At 59.7% G+C, this 19,234-nt stretch overlaps 1 protein-coding gene across 1 annotated transcript in view; it reads left to right on the forward strand.

Moving 5' to 3' along the window:
- Window positions 1-13,458, forward strand: part of CACNG4 (calcium voltage-gated channel auxiliary subunit gamma 4) — a 51,076-nt gene extending 37,618 nt beyond the window's left edge. The window contains exons 2-4 of the mRNA XM_069544070.1: window positions 2,522-2,605; window positions 6,683-6,823; window positions 10,859-13,458. Of these exons, the coding sequence (XP_069400171.1) occupies window positions 2,522-2,605; window positions 6,683-6,823; window positions 10,859-11,379 (746 nt within the window). The 3' untranslated portion in view covers window positions 11,380-13,458. The remainder of the gene's footprint in view (window positions 1-2,521; window positions 2,606-6,682; window positions 6,824-10,858) is intronic.
- Window positions 13,459-19,234: the final 5,776 nt, after the last annotated feature.

Raw genomic sequence — 19,234 nt, forward strand, 5'->3', positions numbered from 1 at the left:
GCACCAGGGGTTCTGGGAGCCTGAGAGTTTGGGGGTCTCACCGCACGCCCAGCTGGAAGACCCTTCTGCAGGTGCAGCACATTAAGATCCCTGGGTGTCACCCAGGGGCCCCACAGCTGAGGGAGGAGCAGGAAGGCCCACATGTCTGTCCACCTTCTTGCAGGGCTGGCCTCCAACGGGCGAAGCAGGAGTGTCTGTTACACTTCCTCTCGCACGGCAGCTCACCTGTGTTGGTCCCAGGGCTGCCATGATGAACGAAAGGACGCTGTCATCTCACAGTCTGGAGCCCCAGGCCCTGCACCTCTGAGGCCCGCGTAGGGCACCCTCTAGCCCAGCCCTGGCTGGCGGCGCTGCCCCTCTGTCCCACCCTCAGCTGGATGATGAACCGCAACCACACACGGTGGCGCAGACGCCTAAGGCCGTGTGTGAAAAAGTGTGTTAACATGTTGGACAGTGTGATTCCTATTTAAAATTTCTGTCAAATAGAAAACAGCGCCCTAAATGCAGAGTGGAGGTTGGCGAAATGCACTGGAAAGGCCTCCGGAGCGGGCGTGTCTGTGTGCAACGACGCTTTAAGCCTGTTTTCTTCATATACATTATACTGAATATATAAATATACGGGTTTCTCATTTCTGCCGAAACACAGTGTCAGCAAGATCAGCGAGGGAGCAGGTGCTAGTTTCCTAGTCCCTATGCTGTTTCCTAAGATTTTCAGCAACTTTTGGATTAGTATCAGTTTATTATTCTTTATTTAAAAAAGCTTTTTAAAAGTTAAATCTGTAGGTATTGACCTTGAGAGGTGTGTGTATATGTTATTGCATGGAAAGAGTAGGTGGCAGAGTGGAGTGTGTTGTATTATCCCTTTTTCAAAATAGGGGATACAGCTGTTCTGGAAACCAGCATGGCGGTCTCCAAGAGCAAACACGCAGCATCACGACCCCCAGCAGCTGCACTCCCAGGCATCTGGCCCACAGAAGTGTGACTGTGATTCACCTCCAATCCTGTTCATAGCAGCATTAGTAGAAACAGCTGGAAACCACAGGTGTGCTAGCTGGAAATGACCCAGGTGTCATAAACTGTGGTACAGCTGTGCCATAGACCACTGCTCTGCAGTCAGAAGAAGCAAGCTGATGATTCCACAACCGGTGAACCTGGAATTATGCTGAATGAAAGGGCCAGTCCCCACAGGCTATAGGCTGTCTGATTCCATTTATAGAAACGGAGGTCATCGTGGTGGTTGCCCTGGGTCAGGGGAGTGGATGTGGCTGTGGGTGGCATGAGGGGCCCTCAGGGCGGTGGGTGTCCCTGATGAGCAGTGCCAGGACCCTGGCTATGACGTTGTCACTGGAGGAAACTCAGTAACAGGGACACGGAGCTTCCCTGCACTGTTTCTTACAACTGCATGTAAATCTAAATTACCTCCAAGTAAAAAGATCAATGTTTTAAAAGCAGGGGAGCCTCACAGACATGTGCGCAGGCTGGTCTGCAACACAGAGAAGGGGGTGGGAAGATGACCACTGACCCCTGGAGAGCAGCCCTGAAGGGAGATTGTTGCCAACCTCTTAGTGCTTGACTGTGCTGACAAGCATGGGGGACTTGGTGGTTTTGTTTAGACCCATAAAGTAGACGATGAGATGGTTGGATGGCATCACCGACTCACAGAACATGAGTTTGAGCAAACTCTGGGAGACAGTGAAGGACAGAGAAGCCTGGCGTGCTGTAGTCCACGGGGTCACAAAGAGTCAGACATGACTGAGCGCCTGAACAACAGCAAAAATAAAGTAGCCCAAAACGTGTGCGGGGCGGGGATGAGGGCAGAGAGCGCCGCCTCGCCCGCCATGCTGGAGACACTGGCACGGCACCCCCACCGCCTGGAGTTGCGCGCGCCCCCCGGCCTCCCTGGCACCACCCTGCCCGGCGCTGCTCCCTCTTGTCTCAGATGCTCGCGGCTCACCCTCAGCTCAGTCCCTCACCACCGAGGGAGACCCGCAGTGAAGGGGGTGATGTCTGGGTCCATAGCAGCACTCTCCCCTGAGCCATCACCATGGGCCAGGAGGCATCTGCAGGCCTTTCTGTGTCAGCTCAGGCCCCAGGAGAAGAGGCAAGTGGTAGTCCCCATTCTACAGCGATGAGGTGGGTGATTAAGTCGTTCATGCCTGACTCACACAGAGCATGCCATCGAAGTGTGTCCCACTTAGGGTGCCATCCCTGACACTCTTAGCTGTCCCCAGCTGTCCTGACCAAGGCCAGCCTGCCCCACAGGGGCGCTGGAGACCAGCACCCCAGCTCTGAAGGCAGCAGCTCAGGACCCAACGGAGGGGTACGGCCAGCCGTGGGCACATTCCCCGCTGAGTGGTCTGCCTCTGTGCGCCGACCCCCTTGCCCACGCCCCTGTCATGCCTGGGCTGCCCTTCTGCTCCCCTGAGCCCAGGGCCTGCCCAGAGCCGGGCACACACAGCATGCAAGTCTGGGTGAGCAGAGCCCTTGGGACACACACAGCGCTTTTCCTCCGCTCCTCCAGGGATCCACAAAGGACACTGCTTCCGGATCAACCACTTCCCAGAGGACAACGGTTACGACCACGACGGCTCGGAGTACCTCCTCCGTGAGTGCCAGGGCCCTGCCCCCCGGGCGCGCGGCAGGGGCGGGAGGCAGGCAGGCGCTGGAGGAGGGGCGGGCCCGTGAGGGCAGAGGGGCCGGTCTCTGGTGCTCCCGACGCTCCCCCCAGCTCAGGATGCTGGCTGCAGAGGATGGCGTGTGGTTAGGCCTGTGACATGCTGGTCACCCCTGTGCCATTACTGGCTGGGAGGATGCACCAGGTCGGGGCTGGCAAGAGGGGAGGAGGGTGGGGCGTCCCGCTGCCCGGGGCTGCTGCAGGTTGCTGTCTTCAGAGGAGCTGATCACAACAGCTGGTTCTGAGGCAAGGACGTTAGAGACGTTGGCTTGCCCAGGCCCAGCATCCCCAGGGGGCTGAGACACCCCAAGGATACCGCCCAGCCAGCACTGGGCCTGCCTGCTTCTCCCCACCCTTACCCAGCAATCTACTCTTGACAAGTCAGATTAAATCGCACACTGAGACAGCTGGCGGGTGCCAGGCGGCCTGTAGGACCAGCCTTGGGTCCATGGGCCTCAAGTCTCTCCAGCACCCACTGGTGGAGCCCCCAGCTCTGCCCCTGAGCCCCCTGCCCAGGTCCTGAGACGGGGCTGGCCCCCAAACTGGAACCAGAAGTCAGAGGACAAACCCAGCCCCACACCCCAAATCCAGATCTCCTCCCTGGGCTTTGGCCACCTCCCTGGGGGGAAGGGTGGAGCCTCTCCCAGGGGAGGAGCCTGGAAACGGAGAAACAGCCTGGTTTTGAAGTCACTCTCCCCTTCCACATCAACCCAGACACACGCAGAGCTGCTCCCATCTGCTCCCCCGGGAGCGGGGCTGGCTTCATTTATGGAGAATCGATACCAGCGTCCACAGAGGGAACACAATCCACTCTGCACCTGCTTATGGACTGTTTTTTCTAAGAGAAAGGACTGGTTCTGAGTCATCTCGTGAAAGAGAACAGCACGTGGTTCCCACGGAGTCCAGAGCCAGGACCGGAAACCATGTCTCCGGATCTGCCTCCTATCCCTCCACCCCCCCTTCTGCTCTTCCTCCAGCCTGTCTTCTCTCTCTGCTTCCTGGGGGTCAGTGCTGACCCGAGCACGTGCCTTCCGCGGGGCTGCCACAGAGGGTTGTGCAGGTTGCGCACTGCACAGCTAGGGGATGGCCCTAGCGTGGACCGTGGCGCGAGTAACACCATGAGCTGCGCGGCATGCGGGCTGCACAGCCATCCAGGGTGGTCACTGGCGCTCAGCCCTGACTCAGAGCCCACCAGGGCAGGCAGACGGTTCCCAAGGCTCTGGGGGCAGATCTGCTCCACTGCTGGGCATTGGGACTGTGGGGAAGGGGGCACCAGAGAAGCATCCGTTCCCTCCCACTTCCCGCTTGAACTTGAGGTTAACTGGCCCTGGCTCTTCCTCTTTACCTCCTGCCCTGCCCCCACCCTGGTCCCCAGAGGGCTAGCATCTCTGGATGGGCCCCAAGACAGGTCAGCCCAGAGGTCAGATGCATGGCTTCCTGGGGTCCCTGCCAGAGCAGAGGAGATGCTCAGACAGGAGGAAGGCAGGGCGTTTGGTGGAGGACTGACTACAGAGATGTGCAGGGGTGGGGGAGGGGCAGTGAGCACACAGGCGGGCACAGCGGAAGGACCCCTGGCCCTTGGCCTGCGCGGGCAACAGAGGCAGGTACAGGCTCCTGCACCAGAGGAGCTGTGAGGCCCGGGCCGCCAGGAAGGAGCTGTGGCTTGACAAAGGGACACAGCCTCCTCAGCCCCGTCCTCGTCCTCAGGAGGAAGCCAGGGCAGTAATGTCTCCAAAGCCAGAGTGAAGGGGCCCCAGTGATCCGGGCCCTGGTGTCAGCCGCCCAAGGCCCAAGGCAGAAGGGAGAAAGGTGGCCGAGGCCCAGGAGCAGCAAACTGAGCCTGTGCTGCCCTCTCACTGCCCACTCACTCCCCGGCCTCAGGCTCGCACTGCCCGCAACCCCCCGGGGTGCCCAGGGCCAGTCTCGCACTGCCCGCAACCCCCCGGGGTGCCCAGGGCCAGGCTCGCACTGCCCGCAACCCCCCGGGGTGCCCAGGGCCAGGCTCACACTGCCCGCAAGCCCCCGGGGTGCCCAGGGCTAGGCTCACACTGCCTGCAAGCCCCCTGGGGTGCCTGGCACCAGGCTCACTGCCCACAAGCGCTTCGGGGTACCTGGTGCCAGTCTCACTGCCCACAAGCCCCCTGGGGTGCTCAGGGCCAGTCTCACTGCCCACAAGCCCTCTGGGGTGCCCGGAGCCAGGCTCACTGCCTGCAAGGCCCCCAGGGTGCCCGGGGCCAAGCTCACTGCCTGCAAGCTCCCTGGGGTGCCCGGGGCCAGTCTCACTGGCCACAAGCCCCCCGGGGTGCCCGGCACCAGGCTCACTGCCCACAAGCCCCTCAGGGTGCCCAGGGCCAGGTGTGAGGCTGGGAGCACCCAGAAATGGTTTCCCAAATGAAATGAGGGCACGTCAGCGATGGAAGCTAACAGCCTGAGAAGGAAATGCTTCCTCCACCGTGCGCTGTGGGGAGACCAGTGGGTTCATTGAGGAGCCCAAGGAAGAGAAGGGTGCTGCCTCCAGGACTGTGACCTCGAGTTTTGGTGGAGTGGAGAGGGCAGAGCTGATCTCCATCAAGGGACTGGTGCTCCCCTCAAAAGCTGCAGAAACAACGAGAGCTGGCCCTGAAGTTGAGCTCCAGAGAGCAGATAACTGTAAGCTTAGGAAGCAGTCTAAGGAAGACGTAGGCAGAGGAAGTAGGAAATGTTCCAGGGCAGGCCAAGGCCCTGGGCACTGCGGCCAGCCGGCCTGTGTTCCCTGACTCCCTGCCATTTCTCTCCCGCCAGCCCAACTGGCCTCTGGAGTCCCTGTCCCCCTTGCCTTGGGCCTGGCCCCCCCTTTCCCAGGCTCCGCGTTTTAGGCTCGGTGGAGGGTTTCTGTGCTAACCTCAAAGCGCTGGTGTCGGGGCTGCCAGAGCCCACGGTGTGCCTCTGGGCAGACGCAGATCCTTGCCAGGGCTGGATGTGGCCAGGAGTGGGGTGGCATCAGCTCTGCTCTGTGCAAGACCCGGCCTGCCGCTCGGTTGGCGCCCGCATGTCCAGCGCTCCAGACAAGCGCAGGTGGTGAGGGATGGCCCTCACACGACAGGCAGGCAGGGTGCACAACGGCTCTGGGCCTGGCGGACCCAGGCGACCTTAGAGGCTCCAGACTTCCCCGCCTCCAGCCCCTCGGACCCACCACAGGACCAAGGCCTTGAGAGGGCCCCGGCCGCCGTGCTGGCAGCGCACGTCAGAGGAGCGTTTCAGAGGCCCACAGGAAACCTCCCCCAGGGCGGCGGCTGCAAGAAGGCTGGGGGTGGGGGCAGTGCGGGAAGAAGAGCCTCATTTGATGCCCCACACAAACCCCTCTCTGTGCAGCAGGGCATGCACTGGTGGGCTTACAAACAGGGAGACAAGCGCTGCCTTCAGAGGCTGAGAGCACCAAACCCCCTCAGCTGGCTCGCGAGGGAGCCCTTCCAGCACTCCAGTCCCCTGGGCCGGCCTTTGCACCGGGCTGGGAGGCGAGCTCCGGGCTCCGTTTCCCCCCGCCCCTGCCCTTCCTCCCAGCCAGGCCCTCCGGGAGCCGACATAGGGCCAAGTGCTCTGTGTATCTTATTCCACAGATTCTCACACAACCTTGACAAGGCAGCGTATTCTTCTCCTAAGGCTGCCATAATAAACTGCCCCAAAAGAGGAATCTGTGAGGGGTCCTCCCACAGCTTCCCAGTGGCCTCCCTGGGGGCACTGAGGGGCTCTCCTCCTGTCTGGCTGGCAGAAGTGTGACCCACACCCAGGGAAAGGCTAAGAGAGACCCGGGCAGAGGTGACTCCAGGCCACTCGGCACAGGGGGGAGTGACCGTGCCAGGGGCATCACTTGCTGGTCCAACCTGCCCCCTCACCAGCCACTCCCTCCCTACCTCGGGTCTACGGGGCCAGAGGGGAACCTTCAAGGTCAGGGGGCTCCCCCGTGCCCCCTAGGCGGGCCCGTAAGGAGGGTCGGTCTCACGGCCTCTCCGCCCTGTCTCTGCCGGCCAGGCATCGTGCGTGCCTCCAGCGTCTTCCCCATCCTGAGCACCATCCTGCTCCTGCTGGGCGGGCTCTGCATCGGCGCCGGCAGGTTCTACAGCCGCAAGAACAACATCGTGCTCAGCGCCGGCATCCTCTTCGTGGCCGCAGGTGAGCTGTCCGCTCGGGTCCCTGCTGCACCCAGCGCTCCCCCGGGGGTGGGGGGAGCAGGCAGGCGGACGGTAGGATCCCTGCGGTGACTCACCTCAGCAGTCCAGGGGGGCGGGCAGGGGATGGGGAGCAGAAGCCCAGTGGGTATCAGGCCTCCTTCTGGGGTGATAAAATGATCAGGAACTAGATACAGGTGGTGGTCGTACTAGATGGCATTGAAGTGTGCACTTTAAAGGATTAGTTTTATGTTCTATGAACTCCACCTCAATTAGAAATAATAATAGCTAGTCCAGGTATGAAAATGCCACAAAGGGGTGCCATACAAGCCTGTCTCGGGGGAGCCTGGCTGAGGCGGGGATCAGGGAGGGACTCAGAAGGACTCTCAGAAGCCAGGCCCTGAAGGAGCTGTCCACGTAAAGACAGGTGAAGGGCACACGGCCAGGGAGGGTGCAGCAGCAGAGAAGTCAGCCTGCCTAGGCAGGGTGAGTGAGGAGGCGAGGGGTCAGGGTTAGGGATGAAGCCTCCCCCGCCCATCCTTACTGCCCGCGTCTCCTGGCCGAGAGACACCACTCCCTTCCCGGCGGCTCCACAATGGCTTCACACTCGCTCGTCTGAGCCCGGCTGCAGCTGCACACTGCACGCCCCGACGCTGCAGACGTGGAGAAGACCCCGTCCAGTGGAGAGCCCAGCAGGCCTGAGGTGCTGGTGTGGGCAGCGAGGCCGCGTCTGAGGGGCTCAGCTCAGCCATGACCTCCTCCGGCCTCCAGGAGGCCCCCAGGAGTGAGGAGAACGGTCCAGCCAAGGTCCCAGGGCTGCTTGTTGGAACAGGACACCTGATTTCTTGGCCTAGTTCCAGCAGATCGATGCCAGAAATGTAAGGAAGTGCAGAAACTTCCCTAAATTGTCATCGCAGCTCCTGGCACTGTCCTAACAGTGGTGTTTTCCTTGCAAAGAACCTTTTGTCTTCTACCAGCCTGATGAGGAGGAGCGGCACAGGGGAACAGTGAGCGCGAGGCCCAACTCGGCCCAGGCCTGTCCGCTCCCTGCACCCGGCCGCTGAACCCTGAGTCGGCTGAGGTGCCCAGAGAGAGGCAGTGAGAGCGCCAGGCTCCGGCAGCCATGCCTCCCTCCCTGCGCCCACGGGGCCTCGCCAGGTGGCTGGTCCACACAGGGCCCAGTGGCCATCCTCGCCCCCACTGCCTCTCATGGCTTCTCTTGGGGACGGAAGGTGCCTTTCGCTTCTCTTTCGGAGCTGGGGCCAGCGCAGTTCAGGGTCGGGCTCAGAAGCCCTTGGCCACGGCTCCCGGCTGCCATCTTGTGCTCTTCCTGTGCCCCTACTTCAGGCTCTGTCTCCTTCCAGGGCAGTAACTGCACGCGTGTGTATCTGAGTGTGTGTGTGTGTGTGTGTGTGAGGGGGGATGTGTGTGTGTGTGTGTGTGAGGGGGGATGTGTGTGTGTGTGTGTGAGGGGGGATGTGTGTGTGTGTGAGGGGTGTGTGTGTGTGTGTGAGGGGGGATGTGTGTGTGTGTGAGTGGGGATGTGTGTGTGTGTGAGGGAGGATGTGTGTGTGTGTGTGTGTGAGGGAGGATGTGTGTGTGAGGGGGGATGTGTGTGTGTGGGGGGGTGATGTGTCTGTGTGTGTGTGTGTGAGGGAGGAATGTGTGTGTGTGTGTGAGGGGGGAATGTGTGTGTGTGTGTGAGGGGGGATGTGTGTGTGTGTGTGTCTGAGGGGGGATGTGTATGTGGAGCGTGTATATGTGTGTTTATTTCTGAAAGGGAATGTGTGTGTGTGAAGCATGTGTGTGTATCTGAAGAGAAGTGTGTGTGTGTGTGTGTGTGTGTGTATCTGAGGGGGGATGTGTGTGTGTGTGTGTGTGTGTGAGGAGGGATGTGTGTGTGTGTGTGTCTAAGGGGGGATGTGTATGTGGAGCGTGTATATGTGTGTTTATTTCTGAAAGGGAATGTGTGTGTGAGAAGCATGTGCGTGTGTGTATCTGAGCAGGGATGTGTGTGTGTGAAGCATGTGTGTGTATCTGAAGAGGAGTGTGTGTGTGTGTGTGTGTGTGTGTGTATCTGAGTGGGGATGTGTGTGTGTGGAGCATATGTGTGTGTGAGGGGGGATGTGTGTGTGTGTGTGTGAGGGGGGATGTGTGTGTGTGAGGGGGGATGTGTGTGTGTGTGGGGGCGATGTGTGTGTGTGTGTGTGTGTGTGAGGGAGGAATGTGTGTGTGTGTGTGAGGGGGGATGTGTGTGTGTGTGTGTCTAAGGGGGGATGTGTATGTGGAGCGTGTATATGTGTGTTTATTTCTGAAAGGGAATGTGTGTGTGTGAAGCATGTGTGTGTATCTGAAGAGGAGTGTGTGTGTGTGTGTGTGTATCTGAGTGGGGATGTGTGTGTGTGTGGAGCATATGTGTGTGTCTGAGGAGGAATGTGTGTGTGTGAGGAGCATGTGTATGTATGTGTGTCTGAGGGTGTGTGTGTGTGTGTGTAGCATGTGGGGTGGGTGTGTGTGTGTGTGTATGGGTGTACACCCATGTTGGGAAGCAGAGCCTGTGTTTAGGTCTCCTCAGAAGTCGGCTCCTCTTCTCCTCACCATGGCCCAGGACAGGGAGGAGGCAGGAGGGCATGAACCTTCTGCCTCCTCCTTGAAGCAGTCAGGTTTCTCAAGGTTGGGCCCTAAAGAAGTCCCTGCTGCGGCATTTGAACACTGTCCCCTCTCCTTCGCCGAGGACGAAGGAAAGACTCCCACGAACACAAGTGCCAGGTGCTCTGTAGGCCGGCCTTTCACCCCAGCCCCTGAGGAGGCCGGCGGTGGCCAGGTGGCTTTCCTGAAGTCACACACTGCCAAAGTCATGGCTGAGCCCAGGGCTGTCGGCCTCAAAAGCGAGGTGCCCTCGGCCCGTGCCCCCAGGAGGAACCGCTTCAAAGGCATCTCCAGATGCTGCTAGTCACCAGAGGGCCCGCAGAGACGGAGTCCCGAGACAGTCAGCTGAAAACACAGGTCCTGCCAGAGTGGAGAGGACAGGCAGCCACAAAGAACAAGGGCCACGGCAGGCAAGAAGGGGATTCTCGTCCATTCCCGTTTATCCCCAGGATCCTGGGCTCTGACTGTGGGCACAGAGTCACGTGCAGGGGCCAGCAGCGAGGTGCGACAGGCCCATGAATAATTCCAGGTGGACAATGATCCTCAGGACAAGTAAGGTCCAAAGGCTGGGAGAGGAAGAAGAGGACTGCCCTGTCAGGGCCCCGCCTCCTGGGGGAACTGTTAAGTGAAAAGGCAAGGGGCCAAAGAGTATTCTGCAAAGAAAAAAATGGAAGAGAGAGACAGAGAGGGAAGAAGGACTGACTATGGATATAGAAAGGACAGAAGAAACAAGACAATAGCTGCCTTCAGGGGAGGAACTGGGTAGCTCAGAGCCTGTGTTTTATTATTCACCAAAACTCTGTACTTTATTACTCATTCAAAATTAACTACTTTTACGGAGAAGGCGATGGCACCCCACTCCAGTACTCTTGCCTGGAAACTCCCATGGACGGAGGAGCCTGGTGGGCTGCAGTCCATGGGGTCTCGAAGAGTCGGACACGACTGAGCGACTTCACTTTCACTTTTCATTTTCATGTATTAGAGAAGGAAATGGCCACCCACTCCAGTGTTCTTGCCTGGAGAATCCTAGGGACCGGGGAGCCTGGTGGGCTGCCGTCTATGGGGTCACACAGAGTCGGACACGACTGAAGTGACTTAGCAGCAGCCCCAGCACTTAAAAATTAGCAACCAGAACAAAGACATACCACACAGGGGAGTGGCCACCTGCACCTTGCTCCGCCCATAGCACTTACCCCGCCCACCTATCCTTGCTCCGCCTACCTGCCCCGCCCACCAGCCCCTGCTCCGCCCATCTCCCTGCCCCACACACCAGCCCATGCCCCGTCCACCAATCCCTGTTCCGCCCACTTGCCCCGCCCTCCTCTCCTCACCCCGCCCCCGCTGAGGGTCTAACCTCTCGCTCCCGCCCCCTCTCCGGATCCGCTTTCAGGCCTCAGTAATATCATCGGCATCATCGTCTACATTTCCAGCAACACGGGCGACCCCAGTGACAAGCGCGACGAAGACAAGAAAAACCATTACAACTATGGCTGGTCTTTTTACTTCGGAGCCCTGTCGTTCATTGTGGCTGAGACCGTGGGCGTCCTGGCGGTAAACATTTACATTGAGAAGAACAAGGAGCTGCGGTTTAAGACCAGACGTGAGTTCCTCAAGGCCCCCTCCTCGTCGCCCTACGCCAGGATGCCGAGCTACCGGTACCGGCGCCGGCGCTCGCGGTCCAGCTCCAGGTCCACGGAGGCCTCGCCTTCCAGGGATGCGTCGCCGGTGGGGCTGAAGATCACCGGGGCCATCCCCATGGGCGAGCTGTCCATGTACACGCTGTCCAGGGAGCCCCTCAAGGTGACCACGGCCGCCAGCTACAGCCCGGACCAGGATGCTGGCTTCCTGCAGGTGCACGGCTTCTTCCAGCAGGACCTCAGCATGCTGAGCCGGAGGACCACGCCCGTGTGAGCCCTGCCCGGCCTGTCCGTGCCAGCCTCTCCCCAGATCGGCTGCCTGGACCCCCCGGGGCCTCTGATCCCCCCACCTAGGACGGACCGAGGACAGACTAAAGCCAAACCCCACCCTCCCGGGTCCCCAAATGCTTGGAGGGCTGGCTTAGAGCAAAGCCCCGGGGAAACAGGAACTGGAAGCGAAATGGCTGACTTTATCCCCAAATGTTGCGTTTGATGCCGGGGGTCCCAAAAGCTCCCAGGAGGCCCCAGAGCACTCCGGAGGCAGCATGGCTGAACCCACCTGGGAAACAAAACCGAGCCATTATCTCCTCTTGGGACCAAATCCTGCCTGAAGAGCAGCGTTCCGGGCCCCCCTCCCTGCCCGGCGTCCTGGCCCCCTGGAGCCTTTGGTCACTGGCCAGCTGCTTTTGGACGTGAGGTTCCCGTGTCTGTGAGCCAGAGGCGAGGGAGCTGAAGCTTGTCCCTGCCTCTCTGTCTGTCTGTCTGTCTGTCTCTGGCAGCCGCCAGCTGTTGAGATGGCCGCGATCCTAAGGACAGAGCCTGTGACCACCTGGTGCTTTGGCCTTTGTGCTGCCCTCGGCCTGGGGTCTCCGAGGCCTGTGGAGGTATCTGAAGGTGGGGGGCTGGGCGTAAGTTAAAGGCTTTCCTCTTCACTTCTGGAGGTTTCTGCTCACAGAAAGGGTAGAATACGCTAACTGTACTTCAGAGTCTGGAAGGTTCTACGGTCGGAGGAAAGGTGGCTGAGCGGCCTCTTACTGTGTCCCTTCCCACCCCTGCCCGCTGGCCTGAGGAGCAGCACTGTCCCTCCTAGGGGTCATGCTGGGAGGGATAGACCCTCCTCCCAGGGGTTGGCAACAGGAGTCTGGACTTTGTGCAAGAAGGGGAGACCCGAGGGTGAACAGAGAGGAAAAGCCCCATTTCCCAGGTGGCCACTCATCAGAAAAGCCAGGACACTCATTCCCTCTTGAAAAGCAGCAGCAGCCCCTGCCCCCCCCCCAACTCGCTCACTCTGCCACCACCCGAAAGCGTCGGTGAGGAAGTGGGGTCCTGGCCCCGGGAAGGGAGGCTGGCAGGTTCCACGGCTGGTGTTTTTCTAGCAGTTTCTCCCCTAGAAGCGAGCAGAGAACCTGGAAGCCTGTCGGTCTCAGAGGATCGCTTTCTGGAGCCAACCCTCTTTTATACAAATGTGGGCTTTCTAACGACAAACCCTTTCTTACTTTTTGAAACTTGGCGATGGCTCTAGAGCAGTTGCCGTGATCCCAGTAGCTGTCGTACTTAGAAGTGACGAGCAAACTCTTACCTCAGCCACCTGCTCATGGACCCCCGGGGTGGACTAGGCCCAGGAGTTCAGTCCGGGTCACAGTCACTGCTCTCCTCTGCCGCCCCAGAGGGTGCCCCCACCTGGCCCGCCCCGGTGGCTGCGTGCCAGGGCCCCTCCGCTTGCTCGAAACCCTTCCCCGTGTCAAGGTTGGCTCTGTGTGCTCCGTCCAAGCATGTGCGGCCGGCCCCCACCCTGTCCCTCCTCCTTCTCCAGGCCCTGACACCATCTCACCAGGCTGGAAGGACGGGGCGAGATCTGGGGGCCCGTCCCCCAGCAAGGTCACCTCGAAAAGCAGGCAGCCTTGTCCTTCCTTCCATGTCGGCCACTTCCTCCTGCCTTCCTGGGAGCATCCATCATCTCATGGAGAAAGCTGTGTTCCAATGAATCCTACCTCTCACCCTGTCCCAGCAGAGAACGTGGGGCCCACTCTCGGGACCAGGAAAGGGATCAGAGGGACAGAGAGCAGGGAGCAGAACACCTCAGCGCCTCTGGTCGTCACAGCCTTTCTCCCCCTTCCCCCCCCCCGCCGCCACCCCTGCCCGGGCGCCAGTCACCCCCCATTGAAGCCCGCCCATCCCTGTGCCCAGGGGCTCTGGGCGGCCCGTGCCTGTCCCCCCAACGCCCCATGCCCTCCACCCTTCCATCCTGCCCTTGTGTCTCGCCAGTTACACACCTGTGAATCCTGTACTTACTACTGGTTTGGGGTTGTTAGTTCTGTCTTTTTTTTAATTAAATAAAAACATTTTTAAAACATTCTCCTCTTGATGTTGGGCGGGGAGGGCGAGAGCTCCCTTCAAGTCCTTGTGGGCAGTTAGTGTCCTTGGGTCTGGGAGACCCCCGAGAAGAAGGGGAGAGCAGGGTGGATCCTGTGCTGGCCAAGGCCAGTTTCTCTGCTTCTTGTCCGGGCCACCGGCCACCTCTCTGTCCCCACCAGCTGGGTCTAGGCTCCTGGGTGGGTCCATGGAGCTGCCTGTTCACAGAAGAGGGGCAGGCCACCCTTGTGTGGTGTGGACATCTGAGAGCTGAGCAAGCCAGGTCCATCTTCAGAACCTGCAGCATACGTCCGGCCGGAGAGAGCCACAGCTTCAGGGGCGCTAAGCTGCCTGTTGGGCTTCTGACAAGTCCAGTAACCAACCTCCTTTCCCCTTCAGATTCCTGAATGAATGAGAAATAGAGGATTACTGTCCCCAGGTGTGAGGTTTATGCCTAGAGGAGCTGGACAGGAGGATGTGACTCCAACCACAGGCCAAATGGGAAAAGGGACGCGAGGGGCCCTCTGACGAGGACGCCGCACCTGCCAGCCCATCGGGATAACGCCAGGCCTGTGCCTCCAGGTGGGCGCTGGCAGGAGAACCCGCAGCAGTGCCTCCCCGCCCCACCGGAGCCCTGGCACCCCCGCTTCCAGTCACACCCGCCTTTCTGGACGGATTCCGTGAGTCTCCCTCCCAGGACCTGTGGCCTTCTCTGGTCTCTCGGCACCGAGATGCACAAGCCTCTCAAGCCTCCTTCACGAGAAGGCCGCTGTTGTGGCCCCCGCATCCTGGCCCATGCGGCCGCAGGAAACTCCCCTGGCCTGTCTGAGCATTCAGCCCTGGCCTTTTAACCCTCTTTCCTCCTGCCCGAGATGGGCCCCCGGAAAAACTGATGTTCCCAGATGCGCCAGGCTGACGGGTCCTGTGGTGGGGGACCTGCCCCTCCACGGACCCGGCTGAGCTCCGGGCTTGCAGCTCCAAGCTGGAGCCAAGCCACCCCGCATCAGCGCCAGGTGCCAACAGTTCTGTTTATTCTTAGCCCTGAGGAAACTCTGGCTCAGCACAAGCTCTGCAGCCATCCTGGGCAGACGCCCGTGCGGTCCGCATTTAGTGACACGCTATGGCCTCCGTCCAGTGTGGGGCTCTCGCTGTCGTGCGTTTCAGTTCAGCTACAGATTCGGCCTCCGTCACCTGCAGGGCGAGATCTGAGGGAACGGATGTAGAAGCAGGAATTCTAGGGCCCAGACCCCTCCTCCAGCCCCACCTCACCCTGCCCCCGTACCACTCAGACTAACGACATGGCCAGCCGCCCTGAGTGCAGAGTGGCTTAATCAACGCAAGTGTATCTCTCATTCATGAAGTTCCATCAGTGGGGTAGGTGGGAGACGCTCTGCTCCCAACGGTCAGTCACGGGCTCAGAGCCCCACGCTGTGTAGACTCTGCCATCTTCCAACACGAGCGTCTAAGGTCGCCCTTGGCGTTGACCTCCAGTGGGCAGATGGAGAAGGGAAAGAGCAGGTGAGCTTGAGTAGAGGGTGCTGTGAGAAGTTGTAATGGACCGGGAAGCTGTGGCCCCCCCTTCTGCCCACATGCCCCCTTCTGCCTGCTGCCCAGAGCTCAGGGGCACAGTCACAGCTGAGAGCCAGGGAAGAGGGGATGTGCAGTGTAGCCCCGGCGGGAAGGAGTGTCGCTTGGGGCACAGCTGGCCACTCTCAGCTCTGGGTCTGTGTCTGGGCCCCTCCCTCTTTTGCCTCCCCCTCCTCAATCTTCCTGGGAGTGCCTGCTTGGAGCTGACCCCTTTACGAGGACTGCATTCCCCGCTGTGCGTCCTGAGTCTCTCCCTCAGCTCCAGAGTTGAAGTCTGGCCTCTTCTCTGCTCTGGATGCCACATCTGTAAAATGGGTCCAGCAACCCTCTTCCTGGGTTAGACGAGCAGGCTCAAGCTCAAGCCTTGACCCAAACAAGAACCGCAGAATTACTGGATGCCAGGACCAGCATGTGAAAGTGAAAGTCGCTCAGTCGTGTCCGACGCTTTGCAACCCCATAAACTATAGCCCACCAGGCTCCTCTGTTCATGGGGTTCTCCAGGCAAGAATGCTAGAGTGGGTAGCCTGTCCCTTCTCCAGGGGGTCCTCTCAACCCAGGGATGGAACTGGGGTCTCCTGCATTGCAGGTGGATTATTTACCAGTTGAGCCAACAGGGAAGCCCAGAACCAGCACGGACAGCAGGCATTCAAGAGTTCCCTCATTCAATGTGCTCATCATAGAAGAGAGAGCAGGTCCAAAGAAGGAGGTGAGGGTGGTGGAAGGAGTAACGAAAGGAAGGAATGTTTCTGAGGATTTCCATGACGAACCCAAAGGGAGGCTGCACTCGCCTGGCGGTTCTCGAGTGGGGCTTCTTTACTTCCGCGACAAGTGTCTAGAGACATTCCCGGCCGTCAGGACTGGGAAGGTGTGCTGCTGAGAAGGCGGGTGGAGGCCAAGGGTGGTTCAGCCGCTCAGTCGTGTCCCACTCTTGCAGCTCCATGGATTAGAGCCTGCCAGGCTTCTCTGTGGGATTTCCAGTGGCAAGGACACTGGAGTGGGTGCCACTTCCCTTCTCCAGACTAAGGGTGCTGCTGCTAAACATCCTACGGGGCAAGCCCCTCCCCCACTCCCGAGAATGATCTGGTCCAAAATGTCAGTGATTCCCAGCCTGGGTGTTTTGGGGAGGGAAACTGAGACCCAGAAAGTGTGAAGATCACACAGAGCATTTTTGGCACTTGCGTATAGGCTGTGGACGTACTTGGAACCTCACTCATTTATGCTTGGTGTCTCCTTCCCTGCAGTCTTGAAAACAGAAGTCAGGGGAGAAGGAAAGGCTTCCCTCCGGGGCTGTTGGGAGAAGGGACAGACTTCCCCTTCTGCAAACATCCGTAAACTCCCCCTTGAAGGGAGCTTTCAGGAGTGTCTGTTGACTAAGGAAACCACACTCAAGGAATTCCCCAGAAGGAACCGGTCCATGAGAGTCCTGGGAGGCAGTGCTCTGAGAGCCTGGCCACAACAGTCTGTGTCCAGCACACTCTGGTTTGGGAGAAACCTGTCATCCAGCCCATCCAGGCACCGTCACCCCTGCCTCAGTGGTCCCTGGGAAGATGCTTTCTCTGCAGACCCTGTGACCCCCCAGCCCCACGAGGACTTCCCAGTTCCACACAGGTGATAACTGCAAGGGGAGGGTCCTGGCCTGGGTCCCCAGCATGGAGTTGAAAAGAAGGCAGGCCTGCGGAAAGGAGACGCTGGGGGTGGGGGTGGGGCCTCCCTGCAGGGAACTCAGAGCCAGCACATGACCCCCTGCACTGGTTCCCAATATAGCACAGGCCGCCTGCCTGGCCATCCGCCCCACCCTGGAGCTGGGGGGGAGGGGGAGGGGAGCAGGGACCGAGGAGGCCTCTGAAGCCAGAGCAGAGCGGGGCAGACACGCCTGATGCAGGTAGTTTTGAGCCTGCAGCTTCCAATAAAACTGCCTCAGGAGTGGAGGTCTGCAATCAGAGGGTGATGGGCCCACCTGCTCACACTCACAACTGCAGGAGAATGGGGCTGGAGGGACCTGGGGTCCTGATCTTTGTCCCCTGATAAGAGCCCTCAGGGATACATTAACCCCCATGGGATCTCCCCTGATGCCGGGAAAGACTGAAGGCTGGAGGAGAAGGGAACGACGGCGGGTGAGACGGTTGGATGGCGTCACCGACTCAGTGGACATGAATTTGAGCAAACTCCAGGAGATGCTGAAGGACAGGGGAGCCCTGGGCCACAAAGAGTCAGACACAACTGAGTCACGGAATGACAAGATCTCCGGAACCCACTAATCCCACTGCAAATAGTCAGTGCTTTTTAAAACGAATACTCCTCACATTTTTCTCATTCTAAGAGTATTATACTTTACCTTTAAAAAAAATCTGCAAAACACAGAAAAGTTAAAGAAGGAAACAGTACCAACCAAAAGCCCAGCACCTGAGAGGTCAGCTGAGGTCAGCACCACTGAGAGGTCGCTGCCCCCGATTGTGTGTGGGTTAGTCCCCGTTCACTGCCCCCATGAGCATCTTCCCACATCTTTAATTTAGATTATTCCTTGAAAACATAACCTTTCATGGCCAAATCACCCAGACATCCCACCTCTTCCCTAACTGATGCCAGATTCAGTCCCTGAATCCTGAACGGCGTCAGGATGGAATCGAAGTGCTGGGATGTTCAGGCTAGCTTTGGTTAGGATCTGGTGACTTCTCTGGGATTCTCCGAGCAGGAAGGAACGTGGGGATCCCAGAGGTGGCAGAGCATCACCCCCACAGCTCTTCCGGCTCCCAGCTGGAAGCCTGCCGAGGTCGAGGGGAGAGGAGGCGGAGTCCACTTGCTGATGGGGGACGACTGGTCCTGGAGGCCGTGGGGGCAGGATTAGGCTGCGGCATTTGGAGAAGACACTCCGGCCCCGGCCTCTCCAGGACCCTCCCTGCCTCCAGCCTTCGTCTCCACCCGCCAGCTCCCTCCCATCCTCTGTCTCTGCTGAGCCCTCTGGAACCACCTGCATTTTGAAAGCCCCGCACTGAGGTCTCTGTCCACCTCCTTGCACAGACGGAACCTTTCCTCCCCCAAGGACTCCCGTTTCCCCAGCCCTCCTGGTAGGAGCCGTCCATCCTCCTGCCGGGGCCCCTGCCAGACTGCCCGGCCCCTCCTCAGTCCCAGGAGGTGCAGGGCTGGGAAGGGTGAGAGGGGGCCTCAGGGTCCAGAGGAAGCCAGGGCAGAGACACCTGATTTAAAGTTTGCAACTCCTGACAAAACCCAGGAGCAGAGGCCCCCAGAGGCGGTTCTGCGCTCATGTCCCTGGACCCGTGACCGCAGGAGGTGAGCGGTGACTCCCCTCTCCCCGCCCTCCTGGGGAAGAGCCTTCTCCGAGGCCTGGGGAGGCCCTCCTGAACCCTTCCTCAGCACTGACACCTCCTGAACGCCCTCCTGCGCACCGCTTCACGTCATCTCAGGCTTCTCCTTGGGCGAGAAGCCCTCCTCCGCACCCCAGGCCCTGCCACATCAGTGGCCAGTGGCCGACCATCGACTCCTGGCCTCGCGGCTCCCCTGTAGTGACCTTCTCACATCCAAGTGCCTCCCCTCCGTCACGCTGACTGTCCCCCCGCTGCGGTCTTCAGGGCCCTCTTCCTCTCCGGGCATAGCTTCCAGTGCCCCCAGTGCCTCGCACCACGCAGTACGCCTGCCCTGCAACCTCATCAAGCCCTCCAGGGCTTGACCTCATCATCGTGACCTTGCTGTGTCCCAGGGCGACCCCAACCATGAGCTAACTGCCCCCAAGCAGCCCAGACCCGCACACCGTCCGCTGCTGCCTTCAGCCCCCTCGGCCTCGACCTTCCAGTTTCCCTTCTCCCATCTCCCCTGCATCCCCACACCCGAACTTCTAGGTGAAGCCAGAGAAAGTCAAATTCCAAGCCAGGGCCTGCAGCGGGCAGAGCAGTGGCCCCACAGACATCCGAGCCGGACACCCAGAGCCTGACTGTTCATGGCAAAAGGGACGATGCGGTGTGATTAAACTGCAGATCCTGAGATGAGGAGATGGTCCTGGATTATCTGGGTGGACCCCTCGTAACCACAAGGGTCTACTTAAGGGCAAGAGGGCAGCTGGAGAGTCAGAGAAGGGGGACGGGATGATGGGAGCTGGTCAGGCGACAGGCTCTCTGACTCAGGTGGAGGAGACGGGGACCCCTGGATGGAGGGAGGCCGTCTGTGACTCCCAGGCT

Source organism: Ovis canadensis, chromosome 11 (genome assembly GCF_042477335.2).
Source record: "Ovis canadensis isolate MfBH-ARS-UI-01 breed Bighorn chromosome 11, ARS-UI_OviCan_v2, whole genome shotgun sequence".
Lineage (NCBI taxonomy): Eukaryota > Metazoa > Chordata > Mammalia > Artiodactyla > Bovidae > Ovis > Ovis canadensis.